Raw genomic sequence first — 17,627 nt, 5'->3', positions numbered from 1 at the left:
TTGATTATTTGTTATCGCCTTTGTTTATTGATGTGCTGTGGGCTTGGCCTCAGGTAAGCCGCACCGAGTCCCTTGGGGAGATGGTAGCGGGATACAAATAAAGTTTTATTATTATGATTGGCCATATGGCCCGAAAAACTCAAAGCAACCTATAACAGAGGCAATCTGAGATAGAAGAACTACATACAATATCTCCTGAAACTCAACTTAATGAGTGAATGGAATGCTACTTTTTGCCCTGATTTATATAAATCTAAATATCAAACATTAGTTTGGATGTTTTGAAATGCATCGCAGAGTATAGAAATTGTGTGACATTTGGAGCATTCTGATTACAAAGAACAGAGAATCTCTGAATACTTATGAGAATATATTGCTTTTGAAATCTCATAAATACATCTTAAAATCTTGCTTTCGAAACATCAGCATGATGTTGAAACCATGCAGGCACTTTCAGTATGTTTGGAAATCTCTGCAAATCAATCTTCTCTTTGCTATTTGAATAAATATAATAACATAATTCTACTTTGTTTTTAATCCATGTCAAGCTCTTTATCAATGAACTGTTTTTGTTTAATTATTTCAGATTTTCTTACTTACTCAAACCAAGACTGAAGGACAGGACAGATTCAGGGTTTATGATGGAATATACCTTACATTTTGTATTGTAATTTAAAAATCACTTTCAATTCATTTTTTAAAAAGCTGTGAAGAAATTAGATCAGAAAGACAACACACACAACTGAAGAATGCAACTACTCATTTGAATATATTTCCTCTCCAAAACAATTTTCATCTCAATGGTAATGGAAACAAAAGCACCTGAATTACTGGGTTGTTTTAAGTTTTTCGGGCTGTATGGCCATGTTCCAGAAGCATTCTCTACTGACGTTTTGCCTGCATCTATGGCAGGCATCCTCAGAGGTTGTGAGGTCTGTTGGAAACCAGGAAAATGGGGTTTATATATCTGTGGAATGTCCAGGATGGGAGAAAGAACTCTTGCCTGTTGGAGGTAGGTGTGAATGTTTCAATTGGCCACCTTGATTAGCATTTAATGGCCTAGCAATTTCAAGAAGTGACTTCTTACTGCCTGTTGGAATCCTTTGTTGAGAGGTGATTAGCTGTCCCTGATTGTTTCTTGTCTGGAGTTCCCCTGTTTTTTGAGTGTTGTTCTTTATTTACTGTTATGATTTTAAAGGGTTTTTTTTAATACTGGTAGCCAGATTTTGTTCATTTTCATGGTTTCTTCCTTTCTGTTGTAATTGTCCACATGCTTGTGGATTTCATTGGCCATAGAGTTGTTCCACCCTAACAACTACCATGTCAGGCTACACCAAGAAGCCATTGAAATCCATAAGCATGTGGTTATTTTTGTATCTAATTCTTTTATGGATTTCTTATATTACTGTCTGTGTTTAGTTTTTTAAAAAAACTAGAAGTTACTTTTGATTACATTCTGATTAGACATTGGAAGAAAACTTCTAGTAGGGCTAAACAGTAGTAGGGTTGGGGGAGGTGGTATAATACCCTCTCTTTCGGGCACTGGATTGCAGGGATCAATCTGGATTTTCATAAAAGTTAATAAGGATGGCTCTCAAATCTCAAGTAGTGAATTATCTCTGACACAGACAAAGGGTTTTTGGCCCAGACAAAGAAAAAGTTAGATAAAGGGTCCATTTACCTGAAATGACCTCGCCTCCATGCCCATGCTTCAGGAAAGAGAAGACAGTTTTCTGATGATAAGCACAGTCAATGCAAGCCTGGACTGCCTGCTGCAGTACTACAGATGCTCTAGCCGGCCCAAAATGGTCTGGGAGTTTTTGGACTTTCTTTTTGTCCATGTGAGGCCCAGTGTCACCATTCTTATTCAAGTAGATACAAACTGTAGTAGGGGTGAGGAGAGACAGAAGCCTTAAGTACAGAAGCCTTAAGTAATTAATACAAGGAAATTATAATTATTTTCCTGTATATTTCAACACTGAGACCTGCCAGCTCTTTAGGGCTATACAATTGAAAACAGGAACAATCATAGAATCATATAATAATAATAGAATAACAGAATTGGAAGAACCCACGTGGGCTATCTAGTCCAAACTCCTGCCATGCAGGAAAAGCACAATCAAAGCACCCCCAACAGACAGCCATCCAGCTTCTGTTTAAAAGTTTCCAAGGAAGGAGCTTCCACCAACCTGCAAGGCAGAGTTCCACTGCTGAATACCTCTCACAGTCAGGAAGTTCTTCCTAAAGTTCAGGTAGAATCTCCTTTCCTGTAATTTGAATCCATTGCTCCGAGTCCTAGTTTCCTGGGCAGCAGAAAACAAGCCTGCTCCCTCTTCCTTATGGCATCCTTTCAAATATTTATACATGGCTCTCATGTCTCCTCTCAACCTTCTCTTCTGCAGGCTAAACATACCCAGTTCTTTAAGATGATTCTCATAGTGCACAGTCTCCAGACCTTTGATCATTTATTTTAGCTGCCTTCCTCTGGACACCTTCCAGCTTGTCAATATCTCTTTTGAACTGTGGTGCCCAGAATTGGACACAGTATTCCAGGTGAAGTCTAACCAAACCAGAATAGAGAGGCACCATGACTTCCCTCGATCTAGACACTAAATTCCTTTTGATGCAGCCCAAAATCCCATTGGCTTTTTTAGCTGCTGCATCATACAGTTGACTCATGTTCAACTTGTCCACAAAGACTCCTAGATCTTTTTCACATGGACTGTTATCGAGCCAGGCATCACCATCCTGTATCTTTGCATTTCATTTTTTTTCTGCCTTGTTGAAATTCATTTTGTTAGTTTTGGCCCAGTTCTCAAATCTATTAAGGTCATTTTGAATTCTGATCCTGTCTTACCTATCCCTCCTAATACAGTGGCATCTTGATAAGCATGCCCTCTAAACCTTCATCCAAGTCATTAATAAAGATGTTGAACAGTACTGGGCCCAGGACCGAAACATGCGGCACTGCACTAGTCACTTATTTCCAGTATGAAGTGGAACTATTGGTGAGTTCCCCACCCCACCCCACTTCCTGGCACAACCTTTTATTTTAAAGGGTTTTTTTTGGGGTGGGGGTTGGATTGTCCCCATTCTAGCACAGCAGTTATAATGGTGCTATGGGGACAAGCGACGGGAAAGCCCACTTCTTTTGGGCATCTGTGTGGACAGCAACATGGGTGAAAATGGGTTACTTTAACCCATTTTTGCCTGCAATAAATTGCTGTCTGGAAGCGTCCTTAGTCTCACAAACTCCAGAAGTACATGGTCACTCCCCCCTAAGGGTTCCACCACTTCCGCTCCATTGACCAGATCCTCAGTGTTGGTTAGGATCAGATCTGGAATAGCGGATCCCCTTGTTGCCTCTTCTACCTTCTGGACAATAAAATTGTCCGCAAGGCAAGTGAGGAATTTGTTGGACTTCGTACTCTTGGCAAAGTTTGTTTTCCAACAAATATCAAAGTAGTTCAAATCCCCCCATCACTACTATATCTTTTCTTTTTGCATGTCAAGGCAAAAGTTCTTATATCATTTTACCCCAAAGACCAATAATCTAGATTGTTTATGAATGGTAGACTCTTCAAGTGCGCAACTGGAATACACTACCCAGGTTTTTTGTCTAGGATAGATTTTCAACAACAGAAAAAATGTATGGAAGAATGAATGCGGGGGGGGGGGGGGGGGTTGGACAACGACTAAGGTTGTGAATGAACAACACTACCATGCAGCCAGGGTGATTGTGTTAATTCTTGGTGTTGATAAGAAGTTCTGTGTGAGAACAGGAATTTTCTTCTTCTGTCAGTTGCGGAACAGAGGGAGGAAACGAAATCCCTCCCAAGTCTCTGAGTAGTATCTCAAAGCTCTTAGATAGTCAGCCCTGCCAGGGAATAGATCTTCCACTTGGGGGCAATTTCCTTTATCTTAGTTTTGGGAAGGGGAAATGTCAGTCCCTTGCCCAAGGGCCTGAAGCACTGTGTCAATATTAAGCTGAAAGGGCGTGAACACACTTTCTTTGGTTCTATTTTCTGTTGCTGCATAGTTTTATCTCTACTTGTTATCAATGAAGCTGTATCTTGTACTGTTAGTGCCTTGGTCTGTTCAAAGTTGTGTCCTTTGAACAGGTCCTGACTAGATCTGTATGTTCATGTCAATATAACTGGTATACCCTGATAGGAGGAAGGATGAAATTCTTTACCTGTAGGGGCCTGCATAGCAGCGCTAGGGATAGTAGCTGCATCCTGTGGTACCGTACTAGTGTCAGGTTCAGGGGTGCTGGTTGTAGGGGAAGTTGGTGCTGGATTTAGTAAAATTCGAGCCTTTCTCTGCAAAGGGAAACCATATTAAGAACTGTTACTATAAAAAATACGTCTAAAGGGCAAAAAACAGTAAGTTTCTCATGTAAATAACAAAGCATTAAGGATCTCCTCTCAGGAAAATCAGAAAAATGGTACATTGGTGATAAATATTTACAAATGCAAAGGATAAAAAATGATAACAACATCAAACAAGAGAGCTATAAAGAATTCACTTAAAGTTAATTGCAAAGGAATTTTTGACAAGGTGAACAATTCAATCTGTTCACTGCACTAGGATCCTGCCCTTCCTCTAAAGCAGTGCTCTTCCAGGTGTTTTGGAATTCAGCTTCCAGAAATTCTAGCCATCTTACCAATTATTAGGAATTGTGGCAGCTGAAGTCCAAAACATCTGGAGGAGCAGAGTTTGAGAAACAGTGCTCTAAAGAATTCAAGAGTATTAAACATAATTCAAAGGAAGTCACCCATCCAGAGATTAGCCAGACTAAACATGCTCAGTTTGAGAGGTGGAGCTCTATCAGGGACTTTCAGATAATAGCAGCACTTTCAGTTAACTTGTTTATAGGAATCATATATACCCGGCCACATTAATGGTTCATCTAACTCAGTACCATCTGCTGTGACTGGTAGCAGCTATACAATGTCTCAGGCAGAGAAAACCCTCTCTGTGACTTGCTGCTTGACAATCTTTTAACCAGACGTACCGTGGTTTGAACACGGTTCTTGAAAGCCAATCAAGTATGGCTGCTCCCTTTTTTCCAGAGATCTATTTGCTTAAATTGTTTTGAGTTACAATCTCATACAAAAGCCTAGATAGAGGGGCATTGGTTCTTAACTGTGACATGTTTGTTTCGGCAAATAAGGGATGGAACTCTTGTAGTTTGGGTTTGCACCTCCCACTTCTCCACATAGAAAAAGCTAATCCTAGAAGGCCACTCACTATTACATCAGAAAAAAATGAATTATCCAGAGGGGGAAAAAAACCAATTTATTAAGATTGAAGGACACACACAGAAGTAGACAGAGAGAGAACAGTGAAGAATCTAGCCTGCTCCCCGTAGGGAAGCACCACGTATAACTCAACATAAGTACCATGCCAGCACCCAAAAGGGTGGGTCAAGAGGTTTGCCCCTTATCTGCTGGAAACAGACACATCACAGGTAAGAACCAACATTTGTTTTTCCAGCACATAAGGGAGGAACCAATTGTAGCTTGGGACTTACCAGAGTCTCCCTGAGTGGGCTAGAAGATGCCTAGAAGGCAGTTTCATCAGAGTCAAAGCTGTCAAATATTTAATATTTGACAAACATGGAATTTGATTTCCATATGGGTGCTCTTCAGTTTTCAGGTGGAAAGAACTCTGTGGTTGCAGATCTCCTGGTAGAATGTGCTATAACACCCTCTGATGGAGAGATCTCCAGTGTCCCGTAACAGGCACAACCTGATCCATCTGCTCATGATGAAGGCGGAGACCTTCTTGACCTTGGAGTATGGTTGGAAGGAGACAAATAGTGCATCTGAGGACTGGAAGCTGCTTTTCAAATACATTCAGATGGCACTGTGCTCATCCAGGGTGTGTGCTGGATCTTTTCCAGCTTCTTCAAAGGATGCAGACAGAAGGACAAGAAAATAAATTCTTACACTCTATGAAAGGGTGAGTTCAACTCAAAGGTTGAACTATGAAGGTTCAACTCGAAGGCTGAACTATGAAGGCTGGGTCCAACCACAACATCACTGAGTCTGGTCTGAAGATAAAGAGCTTCTTGGCTTGCAAAGACTGCTCTCAGCTCCAGCACCCTAAGTGCCAAAGTGGCAATAGTTGGGAAAAGAACTGTTAAAGAAAAATACTTGAGGCCCCTTCTACACTGCCATGTAAAATTCAGGTTATCTGATTTGAACTAGATTATATGATAGTGTAGACACATGATCATGAAGAGTAGTGTCTTCAACTCCCTCCATCTGGTATCTGAATATGAACCACCTCACTTGTCGTGTTTTTTCAAGTCCCGATTAAACAAACAATGTAGGATTCAAACCAAGTCCCAATGTAAACAGCCCAAAGTTAAAGTCCTTGTAGGTTTATAGTTTTAGCACACAGTAGCTATTGGGAGTGAGATACATTCCAAGTTCGGAGTCCAAAATTACCATGGTCATGGTAATGCTTCCTATGCTTCTTATGGAGGGGTTCGTAAATTTGGCCTTGGCAGGCTGCATCATAACTGAAGGTTGAGATGTCCTCTGCTGCATTTACGAGCCCCTGTTTACTTCTCTCGTCACATGTTCAAGATGACAGCCATCCATGTCTGAAGAAGTATCTCCTTCCTCCTTGCTTCCAACATAGGAAAATCCATCTGGTCGTGGAGTTCTGACTGCTAGTGTCATGGCCCTCCTGAGATCCAAAACTGTTCCTTCTGATCACCAGAGTGCTGTGCAAAAACAGACTATGGGAGATGGGATCCCTATCTGTTCTCCTTTGGAGTCCAGTACCCTTTCTGGCATAGCATGCCTGTCACAATATGGGGAAGGAGAGGGAAATCATATGCTCATCTTCCAACCACCTGCCCTCCCACTGGGTTTTTCCCACTCTTGCTGTGCTAATGGTGGTGGCCTCTTTGGCAATGACTGCATTCCCAATAATTTATGAGCGCCCCCTGTCCTTCCCCTCTCCTGCAATACTGGGACAATTGCCTTCCTGACACCTGACCCAAATTAGCCTGGATGGATGCTGCCAAAAATGCAGTGCTATGGAGGGTTTTTTCCTTACTTGCCTGTACCCACAGATCTCCTGCCAGTCTTGATGCCTCCAAATGCATGTTCTGCCCTTACCAGAAGAGATCAGATTCAGAGGAAAGGAAGAGACACTGGTTAGGTCAGAGATGCTGTCCTACATTTTTTATAAGCTTTCTATGACACGGGGGGGGGGGGGGGCATGGAGAAATTACTCTGAATTTCATACTCCAAGAAAAAGGAGGTTGGAAGTAGGGGCTTTAAGAGTTTTAAGGAAAAGCAAAGTGGCTTTTTAAAAATACCTATATACTTGAGTATAAGCCTAGTTTTCAGCCCTTTTTAGGCTGAAAAAGCCCCCCCCCCCCCCTTATACTTGAGTGAGAGTCCTGGTGGGAAGGTGTGGGGCTGAAAGAAACCCTGGGTTGCTGTGCCGAGAGGGGAGGAGAGGCCACGCACCATCCTCTCCTCAGTCCTTCCCATCTCAGTTTTTTCAACACTTTTCCAGCACCCCTTTTCCACCTAGTCTTCTTTTTCCAGTTTGCCCCTTCCTATCCCTGTCTTTACTATCCCGAGCCCCTCTCTCCCACTTTTCCAGCTCCCTTTCCATTTCAGCCTTTCCCAGGTTCCAGCCTCTCTTTCAGTCTTGCCCCTTCTCTCACCACAGTTTCCCACTTTCCCAGCCCCTTTCTCACCCCGGTCTTTCCCATTTTCCCAGCCCCCTTTCCAACCTCAGTCTTTCCCACTCCTCCACTTGTCCCCACTTCAATCTTTCCACCTTTCCAGCACCCCCCCCCCCTTTTGCACCCCAGTCTTGCTCATTTTGCAATCTTCCTTTCCCCATCCCAATCTTTTCAGCTGCCCCTTTCCCACCCCAATTTCCCCAGCTTTTCCCAATCCCCCCTTCACACTCTAGACTGGGGTCTTTCCCACTTTTCCAGCCCCTCTTTTCACACCTCACTCATTCCCCCTTCCTCAGCTGCCCCCTTCTCACCCCAATCTTTCCTACTTTTCCTACTACCTCTTGCTCTGCTCATTTTCCCACTTTCTCAACCACTCTTTCCCATTCCAACTTTTCACGTTTCCAGCCCTTCTTTCCCACCCCCTTCCCATGCCAGTCTTTCACACTTGTTCTTATTCATATACACACAGCATTTCCCCAAAATGTATAGTTAAAATAAACTATGGTGATTATTGGAAGGATACACAAGCACATTTACATTGATCAAGGTTAGAATAATGATTTAATCAGAGTTGGACAGTCTTATATTAAATTACAGTTTTATGTAAACATTCAAAAACATTTAACCTACTGATGCCCCAATTAATGTAATTTTCTTGGTATGTATTTTTATTTTGAAATTTCCCAGTAGCTGCTGCATTTCCCACCTTTGGCTTATACTCGAGTCAATAAATTTTCCCAGTTTTTTGTGGCAAAATTAGGAGCCTTGGCTTATATTCGGGTCAGCTTACACTTGAGTATATAATGTGCTTGTTTTTAAAAAATAGGATTAGATAAATAAGAAGAAATTAGAGGAACAGGGGGGAAAAAGATCTGGAGCAAAGAATCAGTCAACAAAGACGAGTCCTATCCAGATCACTTGGGAACACTAAACGTCTTTCTTTTTCCTATCTACGGTATTAGGAGAAGTAGGAGAAGCATAAACCAAACTGTGAGAAGTTCTTCCCTTACCTGCTTGGAAATACTTTGGGGCTAACTATTCCCATCCCATTCACCTTTCCTTTTGTGTCATGCCTGTTTAAACTACAGACACAGGGTACCTTTTTATTGAATGCACCTTCAATTTCTCCAGATACTTTTTGCATAGAAAGTGAGAAAAAAGTGCTTTAACTAAGTAGATACAGTGTGCTCAGAACTCGATTACTAGTTTGTTTGTTTGTTTGTTTTTATATTATGGCTATATTGCCCACCTTTCATTTTCTAAAGCACTGAAGCAGAACTGATTCTGATTGTGATGGGATATGTACTCCACTGTTGTGCATACACAACACCTACCTTACTGCCAGGCTTTGGTCCTCTCTTTTTGGGGAATTTCAAAGGCTCCACTGTCTTTGTGGGGTTGGGATTGGGATGACAAATCAAAGACTTGGGTGTCCGGCCTCGCTTACGACCAGGCTTGCGGCCCCTCTGTCCGGGTTGATGCTCCAGGATAGTTTTTACACCAGTGTGCATATTGCTCTTTTCTGATATCACATCAATGGCAGGGAATGGGCTCTTTGGAATCATCACTACCGCAAAAGGAGTTGCAGGGAAAGAAGACAATTAGCTACCACCACAATATTTTCCCAACTGTATCTTTTTGCCACAAGTGCTTACTTTTTCATAGACTGCTAATCTGATAGACTAATCCAAAATTTACTGTGAACATTTCATTGTATAAATTATAAACAAAAGGAAAGGATACATTCGTCATTCTGAAGTTGAATAACACAGTCTTTGGGTTACCAGCTACTTCTCTTAATTAACGATGCCCCATGAAGTCATGCCGGCCACATGACCTTGGAGGTGTTTATGGACAACACTGGCTCTTTGGCTTCGAAATGGAGATGAGCACCAACCCCCAGAATTGGACACGACTGAACTTAATGTCAGGAGAAAACCTTTAACATTACCCTCTCTTAATTTGATTTCATCTGCAAATCTGGGGTGTGCCCTATTTTCACTCAACTAATTACAAATCCACCAATGTTGTCTACTCCACATTTTACTATCTTATTTGCAAGGACTTAAAATATTCCATTAATTGAGTAATCATCAGAAGGGTTTCTCATAGATTGTAAGTGAAATTTTCTTTTATGCTACTCAAACAGGTTTCCAAAGATTCAGAGCTGATGGTAGACATATATTGGGCTCTGAATAATTCTATGGAAGACCGAAAGACAGCTACCCTTATGTCCCAAACGTAAATGAGACAAAACTGGCTTCTCCTCCTCACTCAAGTCAACAAGTTATTTCGGCCACAATAACTTTCACAGAAGACTCATTATGTTGCCACTTCACAGCTATATCCTCCTTTATTGGAAAAAGCACTGATTTAATGTGGCAGAAGTATGAGAGTACACTCACCTTTTGTTCCAGGGGGTTGCAAGTTGTCACCAGTCAGTGAACACCAGCCAACAGGAAAGATGTCTCGAGAATCATAGCGGCACCAGTAATCAAATGCTCCTCTCCAGCCATCAAAAGTGATGAGGACCTCAGAACCTCGCACCTCACCAATAGTAGCTGGGCAGATGAAATGTGGATTTTTCCTGTCTACAGCCTCCAGTTTCATCCCAATCTTAAAGAAATTCTGGGATGGAGATGGTGGTTCCTGGACAAAAGGACACAGAAAAAGAAACACACCCCAGCTTGAAAATAAAACTTATTATAACAATATATGATAATTTTATACTTAGATTTATACTTCAAGTATTGTATGATCTAATAAAGTAGCCTGATCATTCATATGGTGTCTGTGCTCATGCCCAAACAGAGATACCATATTTCACTGTATAATAGTCACATTTCCTCCTCTTTTTTAGCAAAAAAAAGTGGTGCAACTATTACACGAGGGGAATAACCCTTTTTTGGTTCCAAAACAGCAACTTTTTAATAAAACAATGTTGAAAACAACTCGAGAAAACATACAAGTGTTCAGAGAAACAAATTTACATATTTAAACATTTTAATCTTCCTTGTCAGAAGATTTCACACCACTGTCATTCCTTTCATTATCTGATGTATTGTCCTCTGCACTGCTGTGGTACATAAATGTAGTTGCCACCCAAATCTCCAATTCCATAACCTCAAGGCAGCAGACAATGCAACTTGGATGTTCATGACACAGGATGGGCAGGATCGTGGCATTTTACAGATGACCACTGAAAGAAATACAGTTTCAGCTAAGCAACCTGTCCTTCTTCGTGATCTCTGTGAATCACACAAATGTGTGACTAGCAAGCCACTAACAATAGAAGGTGGTATGCCATGCCACACATGCAAAAAATACCATCTTGCCAAAAGCAGCATCTCTTCTGGACCTAGCATCTATTCAGTAGTGTGGCATAAAGATATGTGGACCAGATAGCTCTTTTGCCAATGTCTTCAAAATACATCCCTTTCAGATAAAAACGCTGCAGTACTGTGAGTAGTGTCCACAAATGGTCTCAGGTGGGAGATGGTCCATAGGTTCATACGATAACCTGAAGGTTGCTCATACCCATTTGGAGAGCCTCTGAGATGGCACAGACTGAGCTTCCTAACAGAGATGCTGCCATGGCAGAAGGAACCGAAGGTTTGGGGAGCAATCAAATATATACGAGGGTTGAATGAAAAGTAATGCCTCCACCTTCGTTACTTGGGTTTGGATGGGAATATTTTAATAAATGAAATGCAGAAATAATCCTTAGAATGTACTCTTTAACTACCACTATTCACTTTTCCACATAATCATCAGACAGTTGGATACATTTCTGCCAACGGTGAACAAGTTTTCTGAAGTCGTCATGGAAGAAGTCGACACTGTTTCCGCAACCCATCGTGCACAGTGTCGCACTCCAGCTCAAGAAACAGGGCCCTCTTGTCATTAATACACCACGCCTTGGTTTAGGAAAATACAAACCCCATTTTTGAATGATGATTATAAAAAGATAGAAGTCCAAAGGTAAAGAAGTCAAAATGAAACAGTAAACATCAATGTTCAGAAAGCTTGCAGAAACTCCAAAACAGTAAAATCCAGAAAACTCTAAATGGAAATCCATGAACAGATTAGCCCCTGCTAAATCTCACTTAAAGCCAGAAATTCCCTTGGAAACCAGGCCGCTGGAAACTGAAAAGCCTTGGAGCTTTGTACTTGAACTAAACGATGCTTGGTCTGAGGAAATCCCCCTCACGGCCACTCTTAAATCCCAGAAACTGATTCCGGCTAACTCTAATCTTTGGTTTCAGTCGTTGAATTCTCTAGGACCTACGTAAACATTGAGTCTCTCCGCGGCTCTGGCTTATCTCTAAACTGTGGCTGTTATCATTGACCCGACCAGGTGTCAAGTTATCTTGCAAGCTCAAGCCAGAAGAAGGGAGTGAATTTTCTTTCTCATGAGAACTTGGCTTTTCCCTTGAAGCCTCTAAATCAAAGCCTGTAGGATTTTTACTGCCCAAAGTGTCTCCATCTTGAACCTCGTCCTCATTGATCACTTCAGCCTCACTATCCAAACTAGGCCCTTCAACATTTACATCAATATCAACATTAGGCAACAGAATCAGAGATTCAGGCTCAAGTTCACACACAGGTTGAGTCCCAACACACAGATCTTCCAATAGCCAAGCAAAGCAATAATGTGACCCACTCGTTCTTGTGAAATGCTGATTATGCTTGAAATTTCTCTCTGAGTGATACGATGATTGTCCTGAATCAATCTGTCAACCTTTTGCTTGTGAAACTCAGTGGTTGCTGTTACAGGACGTCCAACTCTTTGTTCGTCACGCAAGTCAGATGTTCCTACCTCAACATCTTTAAACTTACTCGCCCAACAACGCACAGTATTCACATCAACACAATCACCATTGCATTCTCTGATGAATCTCCTTTGGGTGACACCTTCTACTGTCAAGATTTCAATGACTGCACATTGCTTGAGTCGCACTGACCGACCATCTGCACAGGGTTCCATACTTCACACTTTAACAACACAACCATTCAATGCTAAAGCTTCCCGCCAAAATGGAACTGTAGAGGAGAGTCTACTGAACAAGGCAGTACCTACCGCATACCAGTACAGCCATCTGTTGAGGAATTACGAAGGTGGAGGCATTACTTTTCATTCAACCCTCGTACCTCAGTCATGAGTTCCGCCAAAAATGTGTCAGTAGAGTTCCACAAGGTTCCAAAGGAGCTCTGCACAGGCGCAGATGATCCATTTGTGTGATTCACAAGAGACCACGAAGATGAACCAAGCTTTAGCATATCAAAATCCAGCTATACAATATTCACAATATGTAGCAATGTAGTTCATTTGCTACCATACCTTATGGAAAATTCGAACAGGAGCCATTTCTGCTCCATTCAGAGTCTTCAGAAGAAACATGGGCCAAGAAGAAGCATTCAGCCGAAATCCTGAAACAAACAGATTCAGAGGCCATAAAAAGAATATCACCAGATGACAGCATTGCCATACCAGCTATCCTTACATTTTGACATCATTGTGATTTCACCACAGCATTCTCACAAAAGATAGGAAGCTTCCACTAGGGTGATTCAAAGTTACACAATCATTTGATACATTATGGTATTTTTTATTAAGTAGGGTAAGGAGAAATCAAAAATCAAAGGGACAAGTTACCTGCAAATGTGGTTCTTTAAGTAGTCATCTATGAATTCACACAAATGTGTTTTGTGCCCGCAGAGTAACCCAGTTAGTAATGTTTTGGCAGACTTCCCGTACTCTCCACCGTGCATACATATCCTGATATTTAGCCTCTTTTCTCATAGTACTTTGGACATTTTTGTACTGTATTGCTATCCAAACTGTTTCTGATCATATAAAAGTATAAAAATTACAATCCTAATTCTAGTCCTTGAGGCAAGCAGAGTTTTGACTCACCCAAAGGAGGCTGTAGCATCCCTCCATTCTTTTCACAGTTGCCAATTGGCTGGATTTCTGCAGAATCCACCAGACGCCAAAAGTCATTCTTATTGTCACTGCCATCGAGGCGCAATCGGAGACGGGCACCCGTCAGTCCAACCACAGTAGCAATGCAAGTAGATGTAGTATTTCTAGGATCTTGGGCTTCTAGCTTCATGCTGATTTTAAATTCATTGTTTGGTGGGGAATATGACTGAGGAAAACAAGGATTTCAGTCAGACTTAAGATCACACATGTTCTGTTCTTTCCAGACTTCTTAATCCCTGAATTGTTCTTGGCACATCAATGCTTCAAAGTCAGATGTCACAATAAGCAACAAAAAGAAACTGGCATAAGGATCAAAGGGGGAAAATCCAGTCAACAACACAGCACCTAACACTTCAAAAAAAGTCAAATCATGAAAATCAAACTTTGCTAAATAATTAAAAAGAATTTATATAGAAAATCATTTTTTTCCGGATCTACCAGGTCTTTATTGAATTAGATTATTTGTTGACATTTCTCCTTAATGAGAAGGCCTATCCCACACTTATCTATGAGCTGACTAGAAAAAAAAACCTTTCATACCAACCCCTTTACAACATGAAATGCTCCCATTACCTGCTTGAAGCAATGCGCAGGAGCTGGGATGGAACATGTTTCTTTCAAATATCTCTCCCAGGCAAAATGACCTGCATGAAAGAAAGGGGAGAAGTTGATTTTGAGAACCTTTATTTATTATGTATTTATATACAGCTTTTCTCACCCCTGGGCAGAGGCAGCCCTAGGTAATTTTCAACAGTAAGCAAACAGTATTTCTCTCCCCCCCCCCCCCCCCCAATCACTGATATATATTTTCTGTTCATCATGAGAGTTCTGTGTGCCATATTTGGTTCAATTCCATCATTGGTGGAGTTCAGAATGCTCTTTGATTGTAGGTGAACTATACATCCCAGTAACTACAACTCGCATATGTCAAGGTCTATTTTCCCCCAAGAGCGCCTCAAGAGCGCCCCTGGGCAAAATTAACTATACTGCAAACGCTTACTTTGCGTAATGGGTTGAGCTGCCCCTGCTCCTGGGGAACTCAAAGCAGTTCATAGGAAGGTAAATATCAAAATTCAATGCCTCACATAAAATGTAAAAAACATCACATACATAAAATAACATATAACTATTAGAGGTGTGTGTGGTACTCGTTTCTCCCATTTCATTTGTTCTTTCATTCCTTTTATTTCGCGACGGAGCACAAAACCCAAAAATGGTGGGAAGAGGAGGGGAATCCCCCTCCCCCTATTTCCAGCAGTTAAAGAAGAAGTGAGGCTAGGCACTGGGCTGTGGGTGTGGTGTGTGTAGAGCATCATTTGCTAGGCAGGAATGGTGCCTTGCCTCCCTCCGTCCTGCTGCTGCTCCTGGAGAAGTTAGAAGGCAGGGCCAGTGGGGGCAAAGAGGGAATGTTTTTTAAGATTTTATTTATAGAGAGAAAAAAATCCCTAAAAATCAGGGGTTGACCCAAACGTTTTAAAACTTGGTGGGCTAAGAGTGGTAGATGAATCCTTCATGTGTGGCGATTTTGACCCCTCTGTCCCTAAAACTATGGGGAAGGGGAGCCTAGGGAAGCCCGCCCATAGTGGCCAATGGGTAAAAAAAAATGTATTTTCAAATGTGGAATGAAAACACCCATTCGGAAAGGCGCCCCTTTTTGGAAGCACTCGAAAATGAAAACAGGGGCCTTACAAATGAAACAAACAGAAGCAGGTTGCGTTTCTATACAAATGCGCAAGCCTAATAACTATAGATTAAAAACTAGTAAACAAAGGAAAACTGCCTTAAATACATACACCATACACACAGTCACTATTTGCCTTGTAGAAGGAAAAATATTACAGCCACTGGAGAAAACTGCCATGGTTTTTGGTTTTGTGCCTCATTAAAAGCGATGCTAACATAGTACTGGCTATCACCATGCTGAGAGTATAAGCAGATGATAAGCCAAAGCAGCAACACAGCCTCAAAAGACTTCTTGCCCATTAACTGTATGGTAAGTTAAGCTTCCTTAAAAATACTAGGGATATAAAGTTCACTTGCATGCAGAAAAGGAGAGAATCTAGAAACATGTGGCAAAATGCTGCCTATTTCTTAGCAGTGTCAAAGTAACTACGCTCAGCAACAACACTATAGTAGCATCTTGACAATACAATATGTAGTACAACAGAGGCAGAAGACAGGCCCCCTTTTGAAGAACAAGCTTCCATTTCCAAGATTTTTTTTTTAAAAAAAACTAAACAAATAATTTGGAGGCACACTCTAAAATATGATGCTAAAAGCCTCTGAATTTTGACAATATTCTTCTCAGATGTATTAACATTTGAAACTCACAACGTGACACGAATACTTGTGAAAAAGTGCCCTATGTGATGGACTCTATGCACTCCATGAAGTAAACATTCTTGGTGGAAATTGGTTTGTGGGATGTATTTCACAAGAAAATTGCAATCCCATCCCAACACTGCAGTGAGATGCACATACACAGTCACCATGCATTGCATATTCCTACTTTTTTGTGCATTTCTACTTTTCTGTGTGAATTTTGTTCTTGTTCAAAACAGCTCTGAGCATGCACACAACTGAGAGAGAAAAGCGAAAATGCATAGATCTATTTGTGTGAAACAACAACAAGCCATTTTCTACTTCTAAATAAATCTAAAATGTTTTCCTATGCACCCAATATAAAATTAATTCCATACTAAGACTTGCAGATCCATAAGTTTTTCTTTAAAAGCATCTATATCTTTTGTCTCTGGTCTCAGTAACATACACTGAACAATCAACTTGTTGTCTTTTCTTGGGCTGTTATTAGCACTTACCCTTCTGAGGGCTTGGCTTCCGCATTATAATGTCTGTTACAGGTCCTCACCTTGGAACTGGCTCAGGTTTACTGACCTGAAGTTGTCTAGGTAAAAATAATTTAAAAAGAGAAAATAAGTGAATATGAAGTGTCAAACATGTGGTGAAGAATTTCAGTCAACGCACTGTGCTTTTTACAAATCAAATGCCAAATATCAATAGTAGTGTTCACATTTCAGCTCTAGGGTTTTATGAATGAAACTGAATATTTTGGATCCATTCTATTTTGTTTTAAGACATCATTTTACTTAATTATTTGCTTGAATGGTTTATGCTCTGCATGTTATCAAAAGCCTTACGTGTTCTAGTAAATTCATTACAGCAAGAAAAAAGAAAAAAAAGTAGTCCTCCAAAATTCAAAATGTTTACATAAGATAGGGATTGAAGTCAGCAAATAGACATTTTCAACAGGTGCTGAAATGTCATCAAGGTTCTACTGGAGGGAGAAGGGAATTACAAAGACAGGTCAATAGAACAAAAAGGATCTCTCCTTATTACATAGATGTGCAGGCACGTACAAACCAACCAGGTAGAATCAGTCACCTGTCCCAATCAATGACCTATCCACTCAGTTCTATTTGAGCCACAAATCTGGACAAGTAAAGCCCCAGATAAACCAACCAGGTAGAATATTGCTGTCATCCAATTTTAAGACTATCAAAACTACAAATGGTTGTAGCTGTCATACCAATCCAAGTTGGTAAAAGATACCCTTGGTAACCAAAAAGAAGAAGAAAGGAGGGAGAGTGAAAAAGCAATATATAGCAAGGATTGTAGAGATCTTCTGTCATGGTAAGGGGCAATGCAGGTGAGGAAACTCCAGTAGTTGCTGGAGGTATTTGGGACACTAAGTCTGGAGAGGCCATGGAGGGAAGCCAACAGATCCATTAAGAGACCCATGTGTGAAGGATAACACCTTACTTGGCCAGTTCTCCTCAGTCATTTCTGGGCAAAAGTATGATAACTGGAACCCAGTGCTGATAGCACTACGCTGGTTGCGTAACGCGGCTCTGAAGGGAACACATGCACCAGACACAGCACCACATGCGTGAGAGACCGCAT

The 17,627-nt window shown here is 41.1% G+C and overlaps 1 protein-coding gene across 3 annotated transcripts in view; it reads right to left on the bottom strand.

Moving 5' to 3' along the window:
- The window catches only part of LOC132780337 (polycomb protein SCMH1), a 38,823-nt gene that overhangs the window by 15,232 nt on the left and 5,964 nt on the right, over nt 1–17,627 (bottom strand). For 2 of the 3 annotated variants that reach the window (XM_060783986.2, XM_060783985.2), the window contains exons 2-9: nt 16,526–16,611; nt 14,280–14,350; nt 13,638–13,872; nt 13,062–13,150; nt 10,126–10,369; nt 9,055–9,287; nt 4,196–4,322; nt 1,682–1,882 (exon numbers count right to left, since the gene is read on the bottom strand). In XM_060783986.2, the coding sequence (XP_060639969.1) occupies nt 1,682–1,882; nt 4,196–4,322; nt 9,055–9,287; nt 10,126–10,369; nt 13,062–13,150; nt 13,638–13,872; nt 14,280–14,350; nt 16,526–16,550 (1,225 nt within the window). In that variant the 5' untranslated portion in view covers nt 16,551–16,611. Of the gene's footprint in view, nt 1–1,681; nt 1,883–4,195; nt 4,323–9,054; nt 9,288–10,125; nt 10,370–13,061; nt 13,151–13,633; nt 13,873–14,279; nt 14,351–16,525; nt 16,612–17,627 lie in introns of those variants that run through there. The other variant, XM_067460650.1, reaches the window with a different exon arrangement.

Source organism: Anolis sagrei, chromosome X (genome assembly GCF_037176765.1).
Source record: "Anolis sagrei isolate rAnoSag1 chromosome X, rAnoSag1.mat, whole genome shotgun sequence".
Lineage (NCBI taxonomy): Eukaryota > Metazoa > Chordata > Lepidosauria > Squamata > Dactyloidae > Anolis > Anolis sagrei.
The sequence above is the reverse complement of the archived record's forward strand: the minus strand, read 5'-3'. Positions and strand labels throughout refer to the sequence as shown.